The sequence below is a fragment of the Sus scrofa genome, chromosome 7, assembly GCF_054392235.1.
Source record: "Sus scrofa isolate SSC_HxYL_T2T_F1_AM1 chromosome 7, Sscrofa_HxYL_maternal_Yorkshire_Landrace_v2.0, whole genome shotgun sequence".
Lineage (NCBI taxonomy): Eukaryota > Metazoa > Chordata > Mammalia > Artiodactyla > Suidae > Sus > Sus scrofa.
The window spans coordinates 55,221,119-55,243,442 of record NC_139389.1 but is presented as its reverse complement, the minus strand read 5'-3'; the positions used below and the strand labels follow the sequence as shown (position 1 = coordinate 55,243,442).

The 22,324-nt window shown below is 44.7% G+C and overlaps 1 protein-coding gene across 2 annotated transcripts; it reads left to right on the top strand.

The window, feature by feature from the left end:
• The first annotated feature begins 1,377 nt into the window (after positions 1-1,377).
• On the top strand, positions 1,378-21,917 carry GSTA4 (glutathione S-transferase alpha 4). 2 transcript variants are annotated; one of them, NM_001243379.1, is made up of 7 exons: positions 1,378-1,471; positions 2,441-2,545; positions 12,177-12,228; positions 13,694-13,826; positions 15,510-15,651; positions 17,245-17,376; positions 21,314-21,917. In NM_001243379.1, exons 2-7 carry the CDS (start codon positions 2,456-2,458, stop codon positions 21,434-21,436), a joined length of 672 nt encoding a protein of 223 aa, NP_001230308.1. In that variant the 5' UTR covers positions 1,378-1,471; positions 2,441-2,455; the 3' UTR covers positions 21,437-21,917. The 2 variants fall into 2 exon arrangements, with proteins under 2 accessions (NP_001230308.1, XP_084822236.1); XM_084966110.1 differs by having other exon boundaries at positions 1,417-2,002.
• Positions 21,918-22,324: the final 407 nt, after the last annotated feature.

Here is a 22,324-nt window from a genome sequence, read left to right as displayed (position 1 = left end):
TGAACATATATATCAGGTAGATAGAAAGACGTCTTGAGTGGGACTGTCCCAGGTTGAGAGCAACTGAGAGTCTCCAAGAATAGAATGATTTCAAGGCTTCCAAGGAACACGATGACAGGATACCTGCCATAGAATGGCAGAATTATTATAACAGGACTTTTTATATCTCCACAAGCCTGTGTAAAGACAGAGTCTTATGACACTCCTTTAGGTTTTCTTTCAGGTAAACAAGATTGCTAGGATGTGATCCCTAATTTATTAGTCTGGACGTGTGAAGTGAGCGATTCTGTACGTTAGGGAAAAAATAGTAAAATAGCAATATGATATGGCTCAAGCAACTAGAAATAAGGAAATGGAGATAAATGGCTTATCAGCAAAGGTGAATAATAATGTTTGTTCTACTTAGTTCAATGAGAGTGGAAAAAATTAGTAAGGAATGATCACCTTGAGCAGGTTTAGATATGGCTCCCTCTCCATGTTAAACTGTGTTAGATCAGAATGAGGAAGACGAAATTGAATATATATATTATTTGTATTCGAAAGTGACTTTTCTGGCTCGCATGCAAAATGAAGAAACATCTCTATTCACCGTGTCAAGGAATAAAGGAGGGGAAGGAGAAAGCAATACACAAAATGAGAGAAATTAAGTTCTACGTTTAATACGTGTACTTAATGCCTTTTGAAAATTTAGTCAAGATACCTGCTCTTGCACTGTGTAAGAAAAAGAAAAGAATAATGTCAAAAGAATAAGTAAAAGAAAGGAATAATGTCAAAAGAAAGGCAGACTGCCACATGCAGCGCCTCATTTGGATGTGTCTGGAGTCTTGGAAGCTTGACTACCCTACGTTCTCCTACAAATGGACCTTGAGAGCTTGTTTGGAGGTTCTAGCAGGGGAGCGCAGCTACTCGTATACCCTTGACCGAAGAACGGTCCTCCTCTATCGGGGATGGTCGTCCTCTTCGACCGAGCGCGCAGCTTCGGGAGGGACGCACATGGAGCGGTGAGGGAGGAAGGGGACACCCGCCTAGCCAGCCAGATCAGCCGAATCAACCCTGGCGATCAATGGGGTGACAGATGTCGCAGCCAGATCGCCCTCACATCCGAGAGCCTGAGGAAGGCCGCGCGGTATATAAACCTGAGGAAATTTGTGTCTTTCTGCATAGGCCGAGTTATTTATTGCACTAAATCGCTAACATGCCTTTCAAACTAAAATCTAACTAACACTTAAAAGGTCAATTAATCCCTCAGATCGCTAAAATTTGGGTTTAAATGACGTGAATTGGGGTTACTTTTGTATTATCCAGCATGCCTTGCAGAATGGGTGGAGCATGCTAAATACTGCCGTCTCTATTGGCGAAATCCTCCGGAGCCTCGCCCACCTCGAGCATCTCCGGCAGCCCGCGGGTTCCCCAGCTGCAGACAGCTAGCGGGGGCGTTTTGTTCGGTTCCGGGCGCTCGGAGTGGACCCAGGTCTGTCTTTCTCTTGCTGCCCCCACCTGCCCTTTCCCCTCTTAACTGTTTTTCTCCTGGCTCTGAGCCTCTGACTCTCCCTCCATACCCTAAGTACCCTGCGCCCATCCTTCTCTCGTCTTTCTCTCCTAGGTCCTTTGCGCCCCCGCACCATCCGGGTCGGTGGGGCCCCCGGGCCGGGGTGGGGGTCTTGCTCGGCTCGATGTGGAATGATTTTTAACACTCTCTGTGGAGTTCGCAGCCCTGTAAGGGGAGGCAGGCTCGGATGGTCCCCGAGCCAGGCCACGCGGGCTGAGCAGCCACGCGAAGTGCTGGGGCCTGGCTCCGCGGCCCAGCGGTGGTTTGGTCGCAGCGGGGGCTGGGGGCTCGTGTCCTCGCCGGGAGCAGGCGGGGCTTGCGCGACCTAGGGCCGCTTTGCCCGCAGACGCAGGCCGTGCAAACAATAGTAATCTTTGGTCCATCCACCTCCCTGTTGCTGTGAGGCTCAAATCTGAATGCGTGTGGACGCGAATTCTTGCAGCTGTTCCATGGGTATGTTTCTTCTCCGCGGCCTGGGGTCTGGCCTGTCCGGGCCGAATTTGTGAAATCTCAGATTTTCAAGGTCAAAGTATATGATGTTCCTAATCTGCGAAGTCCCGTGTTGCTAGTACAGATGTCTTTCCAGCAACTGGCCTCAGCTTCCCACGATCCAGAGTGTGAAATCATAAATAGAAATGATATGAAAGCCAAGTGTGTGGGCTTATTTAAGGTTTTAAAATGGTGGTATGTTATTGTTGAGTGAGGGAAAACGCAGTGGTGGTGGTGGGGGGGGGGATATAAATAAAACCCCTTCCCTTCCAAACCACAGAAATCCAAAAAAACAATTTCTTGTGCCCAAATCTTGAATATTCATTTAGCGTCTGAGGACTGGGATGAGGACACGAAATTGAGGCAGTTCTTTTGCGAGGAGCTGCTGGGTTTGTTTTTCAGAAAAGCTGAAAAGCCATGATGGCTACGAAGCCCAAGCTCCACTATCCCAATGGACGAGGCCGGATGGAATCCGTGAGATGGGTTTTAGCTGCCGCAGGAGTCGAGGTACCTTCCCTACCAATTGCTGTTTCTGCACAAATTTGTCCTACAACGTTGGGACTTTCGAGGGAAATGTCAATGGGGAGCCCTGTCTTCTCCCTCTAATACTACAGACATGGTTCAACGAATCGGAAGAGCCCTTCCATAAAAGGATTTCTCTATTAAGAATGGAGTTGATGGAATTCTATTTTACTTTTAGCTTTTTCTTAATCATAGGCTTCTGATCTACCACCAATAAATATTTATTAATGAGGAGAAAAGGAATGAAGCTGCAATTTGCCAATTATACCCAGAATTTTGTGAATATAGAATATCTGAGTGAAGAGTTCCCGTTGTGGCTCAGTGGTTAATGAATCTGACCGAGAACCATGAGGTTTCGGGTTCTATCCCTGGCCCCGCTCAGCGGGTTAAGGATCCGGTGTTGCCATGAGCTGTGGTGTAGGTCGCAGATGCAGCTTAGATCCCGCATTGCTGTGGCTCTGGCGTAGGCTGGTGGCTACGGCTCCAATTCAACCCCTACCCTGGGAACCTCCATATGCCGCCAGAGCGGCCAAAGAAATGGCAAAAAGACAAAAAAAAAAAAAAAAAAAAAATCTTAATTTCCTGTGTGCTTCTGTGGCTTCAAACTGACAGCCTTCCTGTCTTGTCTGCATACTTGTATGCTTTGGCCCACAGTGTTTTGGGTCTTGTTTTTATTCTGTTCCTGTAGCTCCTTATTTATGGAAACTTTCAGATACACACAGGTAGAGAGAACATTACCAGGAGTTCCTTGTACCTGTCACCCAGCTTCAACAGCCATCAGCTTTATGCTCATCTTGTTTCATCTGTTTCCTCTCCTCCACTTGCTTTGCTGGGAGTATTTTAAAGTAAAATCCAAACATCATATACTTCATCTGTGAGACTCCAGCTTTGATCTCTAAATGATGAGCATTTTAAAACATAACTACAACCATGATCACACCCAACACAATTAACAACAACTCCATGTTATCTTCTAATACTCAGTCTGATTGTTTCAAAGAGGCCTTGTTTCAGTCTAGATCTAAATCAGATCCACACAGTGCATTTGAAAACCTTTGTTTCAATATTCTAACACTCTGTAACATTTCCTCTGCATTAAAAAAAACCAAAAACTTCAAATTCAGTAATAATTTTAGGTGAATAGAAAAGTAATAAAGAGAAAACAGAATATACCTGTATAACTGTCACCCAGTTTCCTCTAACGATAATAACATCTTTCTTAACCATGTCGAAACTAGGAAATAAACATTTGCTTTAACTACCCCACAGACTTTATTCACATCAAATTCATTTTTCCACTAATGTCTTTTTACTGTTCCAGGATTCAACATTGTATTTTGTCATCATGCTTCCTTAGCTTTCTTCAGCCTGCAGCAGTTTCATAGTCTTTCCTTTGTTTTACCACCTTGACAGTCCTGAAAATTGGTGTTCAGTATTGATCAGGCTGTTTGGGGAGTCCTCCACAGGGTGATGTTTTTCTCATGATTAGACCAGGTTTTGGGTCTGGGGGGAGAAGCCATGGAGGTGAGGTGCCCTTCCAGTTGCATCGCTTGAGGGGTTACGGGATGCTAACGTGAGTTATCACTGGTGCGGGGAACCTCGGTCACTTGGTTAAGATGGTGTCTGCCAGGTCCCTTCATTGTAAAGTGACTAATTTTCCCTCTATTCTCTGGAAGTGAATCATTAAGTTCAGCCCACACTACCAAGGATGAGAATTAAACTCTACCTCCTGAAGGGGGGAGTCTCTGCATTTAGAATTTTTATGTGAGGAAGATTTGTCCCCCCCCCCCATGTATTTATTCACTCATTTCTTTATATCAGTGTGAACTGAAGTTGTATTTATTTCATCCCTTGGATTAGAATCATTTTCTTGCTCAAATTGGCCCAGCTTTGACCGTGGGACTCTTTCAGATTGGCGCCTGTGTTCTTTCCATGTAGCCCCATCCTCTTTTTACCTTTTTATTTTTTCTCCTTCAATATTTGCTTACTTTCTAACACTTCAAGATGCTCCGGACTCATCTCATATTTTCCTTACCCTGGCTCAAGTATTTCTCCAGGGAGCCCTGGTCCCTTTTGTTAGAAAATGGTTTTAGCAGTCAAGATCTGGATGCTAAGTGTCTACATCTGTTTCTAGTGCCATTTGTAGAAGAAACTGCCATGTAGACTGTCCCTCATTCTGGATTTGGCAGATTTACTCACATTTAACATGTTCCTCTATTCTCTGTGTTTCTCGTAAACTATTGCAGATGCAGAAATCTGATCAAATCCAGGCTCCTTTCTTTCTTTCCATCTTGAATTCTTTTCCCTGCCAGACTGTGGCAGAGGTGATGCTCTGAACACATTTCTCTTGTGTGACATCGGGGGTGCATGATGTCTGCCTGTCTGGTTTTCAGCGTTGCTGGGCTTGACCGGTGTGTTCCCGTGACATCAGCGTGATCCATGCGGTATGAAGTTTCCCCCACTACCCTTTCAGCAAGGGTCTGTGGAGCCTTGATCATCACAGTTAGGTTTGTGGAGGGAGGAACGCACAAGGCCAAGTCAGCAAACAGCAAGAGATATTTATTAAGGCATCTGAAATGGATGGGCTGAGCTCAGGACGGCATCAGTGACAATTGCGAAGCGGCATTCTGCTGATAAAGGGCTGGTGGTGGGACCAATGTGTGGGGCAGGGGTGTGGCAAAGGAGTATGTATCTCCTCTCCGCATCTCAGGTCTGGATAAGTGTTGTAACCGCCCTTCCCAGGGCAGGGATTGATATAAGCAGGCAGAGGAGTCGATCCTCAGTCAATCAATCAAGCTTCACAAGCAGCCTTCCATATGCCCTTGTCCCGCGTAGCTCAACTGGAACAGTCACATCTGCTGTCCCCCTAGGAACCTATCATTCCAGCTTTTGTTACATGGGATAGGGTCAACAATTCTCTCTTCCATAACTACTTCCTGCTAGACGGGGGCGATGTATCTGGGATGGCATAGTGGCTGGACATGAGGTCCTTCCTACTAAGGGGACAGAAAAATAAGGAAAATTGGGGTTAGGCAAGGGGTCTGGTTTGATATCAGTATTGTTGAAGGAGGAGCAATTCCCCTTAGTTTGGTTGACCACGGACTGGACTGTGTTTTGTATGAATTTGATTAAAAGGTGTATTAGACAAGAGCCAAGGAGTAGTATTAAGAGGAGAATTATTAAGGGAGCTATAAGGGGAAGGAGAAGAGATTTGAAAGGAGAGGAAAGTGAAGTCAATAAAGATTCTAGCCAGGACGACTGAGAAGTAGCACTGTCCCTTGCTCTCTGTGTTATCTCAAAAGCAAATGTAGATCACTTAAAAGCAAAGAACTTCGCATAATCTGTTGTCAAAAGTCACATTTTAGAAAACTTTGTTCTCTTAGGAGAAAGAGAAACCAATTTAAGTTTTGTACTAGTTTACTTTTAAAATTAATTTACTGTGGGTGTTCCTGTTGTGGCACAGCGGAAACAAATCCAACTAGTATCCATGAGGATGCAGGTTCGATCCCTGGCCTTGCTCAGTGGGTGGGGGAACCAGTGTTGCCATGAGCTGTGGTGTAGGTCACAGACGAGGCTCAGATCCCGAGTTGGCTGTGCTGTGGCTGTGACATAGGCCAGCAGCTGTAGCTCTGATTCGACCTGTAGCCTGGGAACTTCCATATACTTTGAGCACGGCCCTAAAAAGCCAAAATAAAATAAAATAAAATAAAATTAATGACCTTGGAGTTCCCGTCGTGACTCAGTGGTTAACGAATCCGACTAGAAACCATGAGGCTGCAGGTTCGATCCCTGGCCTTACTCAGTGGGTTGGGGATCCGGTGTTGCCGTAACCTGTGGTGTAGGCCGCAAACGCGGCTTGGACCCCAGGTTGCTGTGGCTCTGGCGAAGGCTGGCAGCTACAGCTCTGATTAGACTCCTAGCCTGGGAACCTCCATATGTCATGAGAGTAGCCCTAGAAAAGGCAAAAAGACCCCCCCCTAAAAAAAATTAATGACCTCAATTAAATTGATTTTAAACTTTGACCATGCACAAAATCTCTTCTCAGTGTCCACTTCCCACAAACCTTCCATCACTTTCTGTATCCATATTATTCTGTCCCTTATTTTTCCATCCAAAACAAAAAGCTACAAGACACACTTTATTTTCTCTTAACAAAATGTAATTCCATTCCTCATTCCTTGAGCCCACTCTTCTGCCCAGAGTGGAAGGAGCTGGGCTGTCATCCCTCAGGGGCCTCACGAGGGCAGACCACAGGGTTTCTAGAAGCAATTCCCAAAGGGTGGTACAGGGGCGGTGGGGTGAGGGTGGGGTGAGAGGGGAGAACTTTGCCAAAAGACATTTTCAGCTACATTCGTGTTCGTTGGGATCTGAAACAATCTGGACGGCCATGGTGACAGCCGTGGGGTAAGTTCATGATTCCTAGGGTCACAGTGTTGGGTAGAGCCCAGTGTGTAAGTCACATGCATCCCAGGAACCAGGTAACTCACACCTGCTGAGGGGCAACCTGGCCTATTTCAGAGAGTCAGCATCACCTGTCTCACCCTGGGTTTTAGTCCTCAGACCTTGCTCTGTGGTGGATGCTGCTTCTCAGCTGCTTGGGGCTCCGTTTGCCCGAAGAAACCACCCCCCGCCCCAAAACCCAATCAGATTCTCCTTGTAAAGAGGGAGGTAAGCAGTGTAAAAGAGGAGACGTGAAGACCACAGACTCCTTATTCAGGACTTCTGCGCAGTTCACTTATAAGAAGGGAGGGTGTGAGGAGGCAGGGTGTGGGGTGGTCAAGAGCACTTCTCTGGAGGATCCCAGTAGCAGCTGCACCCTGGATGGGAGCAGAGATGGCTGACTGCGTGGATAGAAGTGCTGTCTGTCCTTACAGGCTGGAACAGCACCCGGACAGTTGCCAGATCCTCCAGTCTCTGCCTGGTGACTTTCCTTTCCTCTCTCTTCACCCTCTCATCTCCCATCCTGATGCCAGTTTCTTCTTATCAACCAACAGTTTTTATAAAGTTCACCCAAGTTTCTCTAGTGAGAGGATGCATTTTGCTACATGTTTCCAGAAGTCAAAAACAAAAATCACAGCTGTTTGGAAGGACTTAAAAAAAATTTTTTTAATTGAAGTATAATTGATTTACAATATTTCAGGTGTACAACAAAATGATTTAGTTATATGCACATTTTTTCAGATTCTTTTCCATTATAGGTTATTACAAGATATTGAATATAGTTCCCCATATGCTATATAGTAGGATCTTATTTATCATTTTTATATATAGTAGTGTGTATCTATTAATCCCCAGCTCCTAATTTATCCCTCCTCCCCTTTGATAACTGTGAGTTTGTTTTCTTTGAGTCTGTTTCTGTTTAGTCAAGAAGTTCATTTGTATCATTTTTAGATTCCACATGTAAGTGATATCATATAATGTTTGTCTTTCTCTCTCTGACTTAGTAGCATAATAATTAGGTCCATCCATGTCACTTGGAAGGCCTTTTTTTTTTTTTTTTTTTTAGTATACACTAATGGTTTCTCCCAGTTACTGGATGTGAATCTCTGAGGAGTGGGCCTGGAGTCTGATAGACACACACACACACACTCACACACTTTCCTATGTGCTTTATACATGATTGTGGTCCTAAGAGCTTGAGAACAGTAGTGTGGAGAGAGCACATGTGGCATCACACCTGACTAGCTGGGCATTTGGACAAATGCCCAGGACATTCTTGCTCTGAGGTTGCTGTGCAGAGGGCCCCAGGTGGAGTGCCTGGAGGGACACTGAGGGCCCCCCCTACACACACACACACACACACACACACACACACACACATGAGGACCTTGCACCTCCTCACCTCCATCCCCACCCCAGGTCCGCTAGTTGAGGCGGAGAGAACAAGACCGGTCCGATCCATCCACACTGCTGTCAGCTCTGCTCCTGCGGGGGATGAAGGGGTGCAGCGCAGGGGCAGTCGAGGGTAGGGAACCGTCCGAGGACTCAGTGAGGATGGGAAGAGCATCAGTGTGTATGTCACTTTTCACTGTTTCTTTTCCCTCCAACCTTTCAGTTTGAAAAGTTGAAAACCTATAGCACAAGTGTCATAGTACAATGGACACCTTCCAACTAAATTCACCACTTAACATTTTGCTACTTCTGTTTCCTTCCTTCTCACTTTTTCTGTCCTCAACCATTTGAAGGTAAGTTGCAGCCATTAGCATGTATCTTCATGCTAGGAAAGAATAATTGTTCTAATAATTACAAAATCATTGTCACAACTAAGAAGATTTTAACATCTCCTACACAATCCATATTCAGAAGTCCCCTCTTGTTCCCCAAGTGTCTGTGTAACTTGTTTATTTAGCAGGTATAACTGCCCCCTCTCCCTGATCTCAGAGAGACAGCAGTGAGTGATGGCTTGGAGCAAAATCTTAATTTTGTGCTCAGGAACTGAACCTGGGCAGCCTGGATGAAATCCTGTGGACTAATTAGAGGCTAGAAACAATTGCCCTGACTCTTGCCCCCTGTTGAAAGCAAGAATGTTTCAAGGAGGCAAAGACTGTGAAAACAGGTATAAAGTTTATCGTTAGAGTCACAGTACAACATGCGGGAGAGCACACAGAGAAGTAGTTTATTTAAGTCAGAAGCAAAGACTATACACTGTAAAGAGGAGTGCAGATGCTGGCATCCGCCTGCGTAAGGAGCATGTCAGAGAGGTGATTTAAATCACTTATGTAGGACAGTTCTTCCGGGGCTCTGTTTACCTTTAGTCAATTATCCTGTTTTAATTCTCACACCCGACTAGACATAGGATCCTCCCCAATATGCATGTGCATCTTTTGACGAAGATGGATTCCAGAACAAAGCATGCTGGGACGGTGTCAGGACTTATTATTATAGCCTGGTGCCCCCTCCCTTTCTGACCGCTAGGAGTCTCACTGTGCATGAGTCATGAAGAGTTCTCCTTGACCCCAGGAGTGATTGGAGTGGTTGTCTTTCTTAGAAAATGAAACAAGGCTTAAAAGGACAGACTCCTTACAGAACATGCCCATGTAACGGATGAGTCCCCAGAGACAAAGATAGCCCCAAGGCCACAGACTACATGGCTCAACCAAAGGACCCCTGTTTATACAAAAAAAAACCTGCAGCCGGGAAGCCCGAATTTCACTTGCTCAGAGCTCCCCACCACTCTGCTGGTCAGCAAACTCCACCTGCGATCTCATTGGTCCAGGCTCTGCCTCCTTCTTCCTGCCATCCTAACAATCCTATCTCTCTACTCCAGCCAAGCTCAGCTCCCCCAACTTTTTCCTTGAAGTGACAAAGAGAAACAAGGGCCAGTTTACCTGGCCTGACAAGTCCCAGCTGTTCTCAGCCCAGGGCCCCATCTACCTCCTGCTTCACCCTGATCTAATCAAGATTCAGGTATTTGGTGCTTATGTCTCTAGACTCTTTTCATCTGAAACAGAACCTACATTTTGTTCTTTTCTTCCATACTCTTCACTTAACAGCAAATGGGTGCAGGAGGAGTTGAAACTCTTGCATGAATTTCAGCTAGCAAAAATAAAGAGTCAGTTATGTGACGTGGAGACCAAATGACAGAATTATCAGAGTTGGGCTACTGGCTAAGGTCAAATCCCTTTTAAATAAAGATTTGCCCTTGAGAGCAGAGCTCAGGCTTTCGGTGGGGAAGTGGCTGGATGTCTAGGAAACGGGAGCCAGACAAGGGGTGAGGACCACAGAGTAGGAACAGCAGAGGCAAACAGTCCCCCAAACTGATTTCCAAACCTTGAGCATTCTGGAGGAGCTTAAAAACAAAACAGAAGTTCAGTAGATCAGGAAGACTCCAAGCCATTTATGTTACAGAGTGGTCTGAGTTCTGGACAGGCCCCACTCTCACCTTGTAGTTCAGTCCAAGTTAAACTGGTTTGGGGGAGTTCCTGTTGTGGCATGGCAGAAACAAATTCAACTAGGAACTACGAGGTTGCGGGTTCAATCCCTGGCCCTGCTCCATGGGTTAAGGGTCCTTTGTTGCCGTGACCTGTGGTGTAGGTCGCAGATGCGGCTCGGATCTGGCGTTGCTGTGTCTGTGGTGCAGGCTAGTAGCGGTAGCTCCGATTCGATCTGTAGCCAGGGAACCTCCATATGCCACGGGTGCAGCCCTAAAGAGCAAAATAAATAAATTGGTTGGGGCACTCTTTTGGCAGCATCACTGTATCCTCCATAGGAGCACTTGGTAATTCCAGGTGACCCTGGTGGGGAGCTGAATTTGGCCAGTGGGTTAGGTAGACAGTGAGATCTCCAAATTTGCAGAGATATTTTTCCTCGTCATGATTAAGTAACTTGTAGGGTGACGCTTTGAGATGGTGTGTCTGTTCTGTGCCTCATGACCCAGTGATTTCAGTGTCCATTATAACCTTTATTAGAATCAGTTACTATGTTGCAGGGTGAAAATTGGTGATTTTCTAATTTTATCATTAATTAGCAATAATTCTACACTAATTAGTGCTAATTCTGTAAAAAAAAAAAAAAGGTGTTCCTTCTCCTTTTGTGTGTGTGTGTGTTGTCATTTGTGGACACAAGGATTTTTTTTTTTTTTTCTTTTTTGGTTGGTGTGTGTTCGAATCCGTAAGTGACATCACTCACTTTGATGCTTCAGTTGTCCAAATGTGGCTAGGGAATCTCTCTGGGCACGCAAAAAAGTCTTGTGTGCCTTTTTTTTTTTTTTTTTTAGTTTAATTTACTTAATTTTGATTGAAATTTAATCATAATTTAGTCATAGCCAGCTATCAATTATTAACAGTAGTATCAAGATATTTATTGTTTTTATCAAGTAAATCCCGGGCATGTCATTTCCTAAAACAGAAAATAATATACATCCTTCTAGCAAAATGTGATGGGCTAGGGTTTTGCCAACATTTTGTGTTATGAAGTCCTTCCTGTTGATTGGTTAACTGGATGAGAAAAATCCTGTTACCTTTTGTCCTTAGTAGTGCATTGCTTGTCAGTTTTAAGTTTGAAAAGTTCTTTTAAATTACCATCAATCTGAAGACCTATAGTCTGAGATTTTGCTTATATGGTCAATTTTACCATCACAGAGTAGGACAAAGTGCTGTCCTCTTTCCCTCTGGGGTCCTGTGTGCCTTTGACATGTCTCTCAACTGTTGAATGTGTCCTCACTTTCTGACATAATGGAGCCACGCTTCTCTCCAGGGAGCCCAGGGACATTTATTTACTTATTTTCATTTTTTTTTTTTAGGGCTGCACCCACGGCATATGGAAATTCCCTGGCTAGGGGTTGAATCAGAGCTGCAGCTACTGGCCTACCACTACAGCCACAGCAACGTGGGATCCTGAGCCTCATCTTCAGCCAATACCACAGCTCACAGCAACGAAGGATCCTTAACCCACTGAGCGGGGCCAGGGATTGAACCCGCATCCTCATGGATACTAATCGAGTTCGTTACTGCTAAGCCATGACAGGAACTCCAAGCCCCTTGATACTTAGAAACCAAGATGTGAATACTGAGTGGGTTCTTTCTCTCTGTTTTTGACGCAGTTTAACTTGGTATTTTTGATCCGGAACCTGTAATGATATTTCCCCTTTTTTTGGGGGGGGTCTTTTTAAATTTAGTTTGATGAAGAATTTTTAGAAACAAAAGAACAGTTGCAGAAGTTGCAGGATGGTGAGTATAAAAATGCATTACTATTGGTAATGCTGATTTTTTTTTTTTTAAGAACCAACATTTATGTGGAAGGGCAAAGATGCTGCTCAATTCTAAACATCAGGAACAGTATCCTGAAACTGGGCATGCAAGAGGGAACAGTAGCTGAATTGGCCAGGAAGGCACTCAGTTATTCAGCCGTTTTGGAAAAGCCAGCTAAAAGGAAGAAGCAGTTCCTCCCTCTCCCCAAGTGGGCAGCCCGTCTCCATCCTTCTCCGCCTGCCCTCCTCTACCTCATCTCCCCCTTTCTTCTGCTCCCTCATCCCCTCCTTCCTCATCTTTCTCGCCTTCAGATTATCTGAGGCATCAGTGCCTGCTTGAAGTATGCAGGTGCAAGTCCCCGTTTACACCGGGCTGCTTTCTGAAGCAAACAGACATGACATCAGTGAAAGACCCCCTTTAACTCCTGGTCACACCCTCCATCCACGCCCAGGCTCCCATAAGCAGCCTCCCTCCTGGCCATGAGCGGAGTTCTGGGGCCCAAGTCAGAGCTCCCTGGAGAAGGGCCAGCTCTACAGGGCTGTAGTGGCACCTGTCATGTGGGACACTGTCGGGCGTCACTAGGTATGTGCTGAGTACTCATCTCCGCTTGACCTGCACATACCCCCGTCCTTGATCCCCCACCCCCAAAGCTGGTTTATATCCTGTGTTTGCGTCCTTCCCCGGGCTTTGGTGGGGGGAACTGTTTGAGACAGGCTTCTTGAAGAAAGTAATGGGTTATTATTTGACCAGGGACAGCAAACTTGGTAGTAGATGGTCTGCAGCTGTGAGCAAGTGAGTATCAGTTCGTGGCTTAGGTTTCATTATCAGATTGTCCAAGCAGTGCAGCCATAGAGCATCCTACAGGGATGGGAGTGTGCTGTTCTCCACTGGCCAGCACAGGAGCCAGCAGCCATTTGTGACAATTCAACACTTGAATGTGTCCAGGATGACTAAGGAAGGAAGTGTTACATTTTTCAAAAGCGTGATTAATTTAAGTTCAGTTTTAGCCACACCCTATTGGCTACTGCACTAGCCAGCGCAGCTCTCTTGAGAATGTCTTCACCACCTTTCCCCCACCCATTGCCGCTGAAGCTATTTTTCCCGGGGTGAAAATCAAAAGGGAAGATCTAGGAGTTCCCTCATGGCTCAGGGATTAAGGATCTGGTGTTGTCATTGCTGTGGCGCAGGTTCGATCCCGGGCCCAGGAAATTTTACATGCCTCAGGCACAGACAAAAAACAAAAACAAAACAAAGCAGGTTTAGGTCAGTGCTCATTTGCAGGTTTGTTTTATGGCTAAATCTGCCCCGAATGAAGTTGAGGGAACTTTATACTGTTTCCCAAGGCTGTGACCCCACTGTCCCTTTTCATTCTGCGGAGCGTTTTTTAGGAGTTGGGGGAGGGGGCGGGGAAGCCATCACTTCTAACTCTTAGCTTCCATTCCAGGGAACCACCTGCTGTTCCAGCAAGTGCCCATGGTTGAGATTGACGGGATGAAGTTGGTGCAGACCCGAAGCATCCTCCACTATATAGCAGACAAGCACCATCTCTTCGGCAAAGACCTCAAGGAGAGAACCCTGTACTGTGGCCTCTCACCTGTTCTTGCTTGTCCGCTTACCAATGCTTAGCTGATTACATGTCCTTTACAGCACACCTGTTCACTTCATGTCCTGTATCTTTAGTGCAAACAGGGAACAAACCCCCAGAAAGGCCATCAAGACCAAGTGGAAAATCAGTACAGAGAGTACGAGTAAAATGATAGAAAAGAATTGAATTCAGATATTGGAGCCTGAGTCTGGGGTGTGATGCAGGCTTCAACATCTTTATTTATTGTTTTTAATTTTTTTAGTTTTATTGAAATAGAGTTGATTTATAAGGGTTTTTGTTGGGTTTTTTTGTTTGTTTTTTTTTTTGTCTTTTTGCCATTTCTTGGGCCACTCCCGTGGCACATGGAGGTTCCCAGGTTAGGGGTCAAATCAGAGCTGCAGCCACCGGCCTACACCAGTGCCTCAGCAATGCGGGATCCGAGCCGCGTCTGCAACCTACGCCACAGCTCACGGCAACGCCGGATCCTCAACCCACTGAGCAAGGCCAGGGATCGAACCTGCAACCTCATGGTTCCTAGTCAGATTCGTTAACCACTGAGCCACGACGGGAACTCCTATAAGGTTTTTTTAAAAATAGATTTTCTTGTTTTCTTTGCTTTTTCATTTTTAGCCGCCACGTGGCACATGGAGTTCCCTGGCTCGAGATCACATCCGAACCACAGTTGTGACCCATGCTGCAGCTGCGGCAATGCCGGAACTTTTAACCCACTGTGCCAGGCTGGCGATTGAACCTGTGTCCTGGCATTGCAGAGATGCTGCTTATCCCATTGTGCCACAGTGGGAACTCCTCAACATCTTTAAATGCTTTGTTTTTTCTTTTAATCTGTCTTTGCAAATATCACTATCAGGAATGGGAAGCAGCTGTGACACTCAAGGCCTGGGGTACTGTGCACTGGTTCTTGCACCTCCTGGATCATGACCCTGGGCAGAATGTTACACCCCAGTGTCCTGATGAGTTTCCTGTGGGATGGGGATAATAATAGCACATTCCTCATCATGCTGTAGGATTCAATGACATATTGCATATACAGTGTTTAGCCTGTGCGTGGTACACACCAAGCACTCTACAAATGATACCCATTATTTTTATTAATACGAAGTGCCACCTACATCAAGTGTGGGTGCCAGAATGAGGGTGGAGAGTAGGGGCCAGGAAGAGAGAACCTTTGTGACCCTTGTGCTTTGAGATTTGTGACATTTTTAGGAGGGATTTTTCTGAATTACAACCAGAAATGACTTTGCATCTTTTTTTTTTTTTTTGTCATTTTTTTTTTTTTTTCGCCATTTCTAGGGCTGCTCCCGAGGCTAGGGGTCGAATCGGAGCTGCAGCCACAGGCCTATGCCAGAGCCACAGCAACGCTGGATCTGAGCCGCGTCTGCAACCTACACCACAGCTCACGGCAACGCCGGATCCTTAACCTGCTGAGCAAGGGCAGGGATCGAACCTGAAACCTCATGGTTCTCAGTCAGATTCGTTAACCACTGAGCCACGACGGGAACTCCTGACTTCGCATCTTAAGGGACAGATGTAGACTAATGCTTCTTGGTCCTAAGTTCCAGAGCCTTAAGAGAAAAGCACTCTGGGTACTTAGCTGTGGAAGCCAATGAGTTCCAAGAGCAGGGTGACTGAGAAAACACTTTCTTGTGTTTTGAAGGATTGACATGTATGTGGAGGGGACACTGGACCTTCTGGAACTGATTATCATGCATCCTTTCCTCAAACCAGACGATCAGCAAAAGGAAGTGGTTAACATGGCCCAGAAGGCTATCATTAGATACTTTCCTGTGTTCGAAAAGGTAGGAGGCAAGGAAGCCTGTGAATACAGCATCACCAGGCCATGAATGCCCCTTTCTGCTCAGGCGGAGTAAAAGCTGAGCCCTATCGGACCAACCTCCTGGACCCCTGAGAGTTGACAGAGCTGACAGAGCTAGTGTGTCTTGGAGCCTCCCAGCCTCTTCCCAAGTCTTCTGTGTTTTCTGGGGAAAATTTGGGCTCACCCATGTATGCATTATCATGTCTTACATTCACCAGGTGCCACCCCATGTAGGCTACAGAAGGACAGAAGCCACCCTCTTCATTCATTCTTTCCTTCCAGAGTCATTTGTGTATGTGGCATCCTACTTGATATTTGATATGAAGAGAAGAGCCATTGCTGTTTTATCTCTCTTCCCTTTGCTCTTTTGGTTTTCTGTTGTATTATTTTTCTTGTCTTATTACTACTATTATCTGTTTTTCTGTTTTCTGTTGTATTATTTTTCTTGTCTTATTACTACTATTATCTGTTTTTCTGAACTTCACACTCCTCTGTTTTTCTCAACTGAGAGGAATTGTTTTAAATACTTTGAACAACAAAAAAAGAGAATGTAAAAATATGGCAGACTTCCTGTGGCCATCTACATGGAAATAGGTGTGAGAAAAAGGGGAGGTATTTTCTGAGTTTTTCTGTCCTTAGCTTCACAATCTTTTGCCCACAGGCACTTTGTGAATGTAAAATATGATAATGCGGGAATGGGCTGTGACGAAGGAGGAACAGGTGCCTTGGAGAAGGGGCAGTGCTAGTTTCTATGGCCCTGTGTCCCAGGCTGTATCAGGGCTCTGCTAACATGTGCGCTAAACATTGTTGCCTTCTCTTGCACATAATGAAACAGAATCACAGAAAGCCTGGGTGACATGGAGCTGGGACTGGAACTCTGACCTCTGACTGCAACTCAAAACTCTTCATCCTCTCCCACTCTGGCTCCAGGGACTCTGTTTGATTTGCAGTCATATATAGAATCCCTCTCTCTCTCTCTCTCTCCCTCCCCCTGCCACACACACTCGTAGGCATCTTCAAAGGCCACCTCCCCTGTTCCTTGCCTCTTCCCAATTCTATTCCTGTGAATCTCTGCGCCTCTATATTACTCTCTAAAGGGGAATCAGGATGAACTGTCATCTTTTTAATTTTCTCTAACTTAGAAGATGAGAAAGGAAGGCTGATTTTTTACCGTCATGTCTAGTTTATGATGCTGGGAGAAACACAGAACTGGCAGATGAGATTAGACTCCTTGGACAGGGTGTCTTACATCACTTCTCCCACCTCCAGAATGTATCAGGGCTAATTTTGAATAGACGCATTCATGGAATGGGTGTATCCTTTTAAAGTACTGGATGCTAGATCCAGAATTAATATTTCCTACCCCTTTTCAGAGTCTCATCCTGATGTAAAGCAGTTATTTAGGGATGCTTCTGTTTCACACCTTTCTGTCTCTCTCTCTCCTATAGGGAACTTCCTCTTAGTTGATGTTTTTATATAAGAACAAGGCGGTAGTCTCAGCCCTGTTGATTCCATAGCTTCATCAGTTTCTCTGTATTGAGTATTGTAACCGATGCAAAACCTTTGTACCCTGCAGGTTTTACGGGGTCATGGACAAAGATTTCTTGTCGGTAATCAGCTGAGCCTTGCAGACATAATTCTGCTCCAGACCATTTTGGCTCTTGAAGAGAAAATTCCTAATATCCTGTCTGCCTTTCCTCACCTCCAGGTAAATAAAACAACATTTTAGAAGATTGGCCTGGAATTCTTAGGCCTTCCTCCAATGTCTATTGATTGGTTGCCTCTGTGTGTGTGTGTGTGTGTGTGTGTGTGTGTATAGTTGTTTTAGGTTCCAGTTAGTAAAATGAAATGAAGATAAAAACTTAAAATTGGTTTTCTGATCTGCAAACCCTTAGAGGTGAAATATCTAAGAAGTGATCCCTTAGTTTTGTTGCTTGACTGCACTCTTGGAACAAATTCCACGCAGGGTTTGGTGAGAAGGATACACTGGAGAGGTGGTTGTTGGGACCAGGCCTTCCCCACCTGCTGGTGCTATGTGTGCTGGTGGGAGGGCCTGAGAGGCACCATCAGAAACAGCCTTGTCATCAGCATATGGCTCCCATTCTCAGAAATAAGGTCTCAGATTGGAAATGTTGGAGCCTGAGTTCTGAGAGCTAAGAGGCCCTGCAAACCCCCAAAAGTTCTCACCATTCTCCTTCCCCAAATTCCACATCAGTGTGTGACTCAGTTTATTCCTTGGTATTTTTCTGGCAGGAGGGATCATAGAATTTTGAAGCAGAAAAGGGCTTTAAAAATTAATCCCATCCAGAGTTCCCATTGTGGCTAAGCAGTAATAAACCCAACTAGTATCCATGAGGATGCGGGTTTGATCCCTGGCCTTGCTTAGTGGGTTGGGAATCCGCCATTGCCCTGAGCTGTGGTGTAGGTCACAGACGCAGCTCGGATCCCTCATTGCTGTGGCTGTGGTGTAGGCTGGCAGCTGCAGCTCCAATTCATCCTCTAGTCTGGGAACCTCCATGTGCTGTAAAATGACAAAAAAAAAACCAAAAACAAAAACCCCACACTAATCTCACACAATGCCTTCAGTATACATATGGGAAATAGAGACCCAGGATGAGAAGTCAGCAGCTGAGCTGGCATCATTAGTGGATGCCTCTACTTTGCATAGAATCTTAGCCTTTTATCTCCAGTAGGCTTTCTTCCACATGAATGGTTTGGCAAACTACTGCCTCTGGGGCCAAATCAGACTTGCCACCTGTCTTTATACAGCTCTTGTACAAAGAATGGCTTTTACCTTTTTTTCTTTTTTTTGGTCTTTTTAGGGCAGCACCCATGGCATATGGAAGTTCCCAGGCTAGGGGTGGAATCAGAGCTGTAGCCGCCAGCCTACACCACAGCCACAGCAGCACCAGATCCAAGCCGCATCTGCAACCTACACCACAGCTCACGGTAACACCAGAACCCTTAACCCACTGAGCAGCACCAGCGATTGAACCTGAGTTCTCATGGATGCTAGTTGGGTTTGTTGTCACTGAGCCACTACAGGAACTCCCAGTTTTTACACTTTTATATGGTTGAAAAAATACCAAAAGAATGGAATACTTCTTGCCACATGAAGTTATAGGAACTTCGAATTTTAGTGTCCACATATAGGTTTCATTGGCACAAAGCCACACCCATTCATTAATGCGTTGTCTAGGGCTGCTTTTGTGCTACCACAGCAGAGTCGAGTTGTTCTAATAGAGACCATATGGCCTGCAAAGCCTAAGATATTTACTAACTGGTCCTTTATTGAAAAAGGCTGCCAATCCTCTATATAGACCAAATTGACATATCTTTGGTCGAGTTATCAAAAGCCAAGAGAGACACATACTAAATTTCTAAAAAACAACACTTTAAAAAAATAATAATAATTTTTTTCAAGTCGGATGAACATCATTTTGACATAAATGAGGACAGCAGCCACCAGTTAAATACACACACTCACAAAACGAGAATAGAAATCTTCAACAAGGCAAATAGCTATTATATTTAGCTCTTTGTTCCTTTCTTCCTGCAGACACAGAGATGAACATTTTACAGCTTGACTTTCATACCAATAGATCCCTGAAATACCCCAAGGACCCGTTGGTATTTTCCGTCCATGATGCTAGCAACTTGTTTTTAAACCCTATTTAAAATCTGATCAGATCAAGCCATCAATATTAAAGGATTTTGGAATGTAACATCGGATCTGATTGAGTTAAAGGGTCATTCCTGTACTGGTTAAAGGAGAAACAATTTGCCAAAGGTCACAAAAGTTTTACTATACATGTCAAGTGTGAACCCCAGATAAATCTCGAATTGATAAGTCCTTTGGAATAAATTTCTAAATATTGATAATAATACCAGTCTTACAAATATAATAACACAACAGTTCAAATTAGTAATAAAAAAAGAAAATTGGTATATTTACATAGAATTTTTATTGACATGCGTATTGGAATTTTTGTTAATGTTGGTGACATGTATGAATGCTTATGTGTATTTGTGTGCAAGCTTAAGGCTGTGTGTTTTACATAATAGACATTCAATAAATAGTAGCTTTGAAAATAAATGACCTTTTACTTTGAAAGATTTTATTAGGAGTTCCTGTTGTGGTGCAGTGGAAATGAATCGACTAGGAACCATGAGGTTTTGGGTCGGATCCCTGGCCTTGCTCAGTGGGTTAGGGATCTGGCGTTGCTATGAGCTGTGGTGTAGGTCACAGAGGCGGCTCGGATCCCACGTTGCTGTGGCTGTGGTGTAGGTCGGCAGCTGTAGCTCCTATTTGACCCCTAGCCTGGAACCTCCATATACCGCAGGTGGGGCCCTAAAAAGACAAAAAAAAAAAAAAAAAAAAAAGAAAAAGAAAGAGAAAGAAAAGAAAGGTTCTATTAGCATAATTATATATGATGGCTATACATCTTTTCATGTAGTTCAAAACTTTTACCAGATTGAATGGACGTTTCTTCTTAATTACTGAACATTGGTAAGATTTAACTCTATGAACAGAAAAAGGATTTTTTTCTTCCATTGCAGTTTACATGAATATCTGCTATCTGATTTCTGAGCGCTCGGCTACAAACAATGCAACTGGCCGATTCTTTTTTTTTAACTTTTTTATTTTTTTGTCTTTTTGCCGTTTCTTGGGCCACTTCTGCGGCATATGGAGGTTCCCAGGCTAGGGGTCAAATTGGAGCTACAGCTGCTGGCCTACACCAGAGCCACAGCAACGCGGGATCTTAGCCGCGACTGCAACCTACACCACAGCTCACGGCAATGCCGGATCTTTAACCCACTGAGCAAGGCCAGGGATCAAACCTGCAACCTCATGGTTCTTAGTCGGATTCGTTAACCACTGCACCACAACGGGAACTCCAATTCATTTGTTAATAGGAGTGAAAATGTCCAAGGAAGCTGCGTCTTGAAATGTAACTTGTACCGTCTGATGAATTTGTAAAACACTTTGATTTAAATAATTTTATCTAAGGCATTTTTATCTAAGATCAGTACATTTGAGGTACTTGCCATGCCTTTTTCATCCTTCCCTTTTTCTCTTCAAGAAAGTATAATCTGGAATTCCCGTCGTGGCACAGCAGAAACGAATCCGACTAGGAACCATGCGGTTGTGGGTTCGATCCCTGGCCTCGCTCAGTGGGTTAAGGATCTGGCGTTGCTGTGAGCTGTGGTGTAGGTTGCAGACGTGGCTCAGATCTGGCATTCCTGTGGCTGTGGTGTAGGCCGGCAGCTACAGCTCTGATTAGACCCCTAGTCTGGGAACCTCCATATGCCATGGGTGTGGCCTTAAAAGGACAAAAGCCAAAAGAAAAAAAGAAAGTATAATCCCATTCCAAAGATCCTTTTTTATTTTGCTATCTCTGAAAAGAGTTCGCATCTGGGTGTTTGCATAAAGCCTGGTCTAGATTCCAGCCATTATTGGCAGTGATTGAAAGTAATCATCCCAAGAAATCTGCCCTGAGCAGGTGCTGGATCACAGTTCTGTGTGGATCCCTGTGGCACATTTTTCTTGGGCACATTTGGATGGCCCGTCTTGCACCACCGTATTTTCTTCCAAACAAATGCCTTTGCTCTTTGCCTTGAACTTTTGTGTTCTCCCTTTTCAGGAGTTCACAGTGAAAATAAGTAATATCCCTACAATTAAGAAATTCCTTGAACCTGGCAGCAAGAAGAAGCCTCCCCCGGATGACATCTACGTGAGGACCGTGTATAACATCTTTATGCCGTAGACCTGCCTGCGGCCGTGAGTGAACGCCGTGCACAGAGATCGCTGTGTCCACAGTAGTGTCTTAACTGAAGCCAGGCTGCCGTGATCCAGCTCTGTCGTGGTACTGTGTATCTTGTTCCTCAGTTGGTCTTTCATGTCAAGGAGATAGATCTCTTCTAGAAACACTGACTCTCTTTTCTGTCCCGTGAGTGTTACAGGACCTCTTCTGAAAACCCTTTTGGAGAGGCTGGTGTTTAAAAGTTAGATCTACTCTGTCAATTCATTTCCTGGTAGCAAGGATGGGCAGGACCTCGAGCTGTCCCCTGAGCCTCTTTTCTCCTCTCCTTATCCTGTTCTCAACCCCTTCCAGTCTCTTCCTGTTTTTAGCGTCTAATAACAACAGAATCCACTACATGTGAGTAACTCTCTCCTCTGAGCTGTAATAGACCCATGGTTGTGATGAACGCAGTTGATGTTTGCCAAAATAAAGGATTTACAAATCACTGCCTTGCTGCTAGAGTGTTTAAGTTAAATTGCTTGGAATATTTAATACATTCACATGGTTCAAAAATTGGAAAAGTAGAAAAGGCTGTCTGGTTGGAAGTATTCTTTTCAGTTCTGCTCCCCATAGGCAAACATCCGTATCATTTGTATATCCCGGAAGTTGCATTTGACACAAGTAGAAGAAAATAGAAGTTGATATATAACTTTTATCCTCTTTCTGCCCAAAGGGTTATATAGAGGCAATTTTTTTGCACTTCAGAACTAAAAGTATGTCTGGCTTATCAATACTGCTTTAAAACATGTGTGGATTTACATCTCAAATATTACTTGAGCACCTGTTATGTGCCAGGAGGCAGAACCCTGGAACAGAGACCCTGCTTTAGAAAAAAACTCAACCACACAGTAA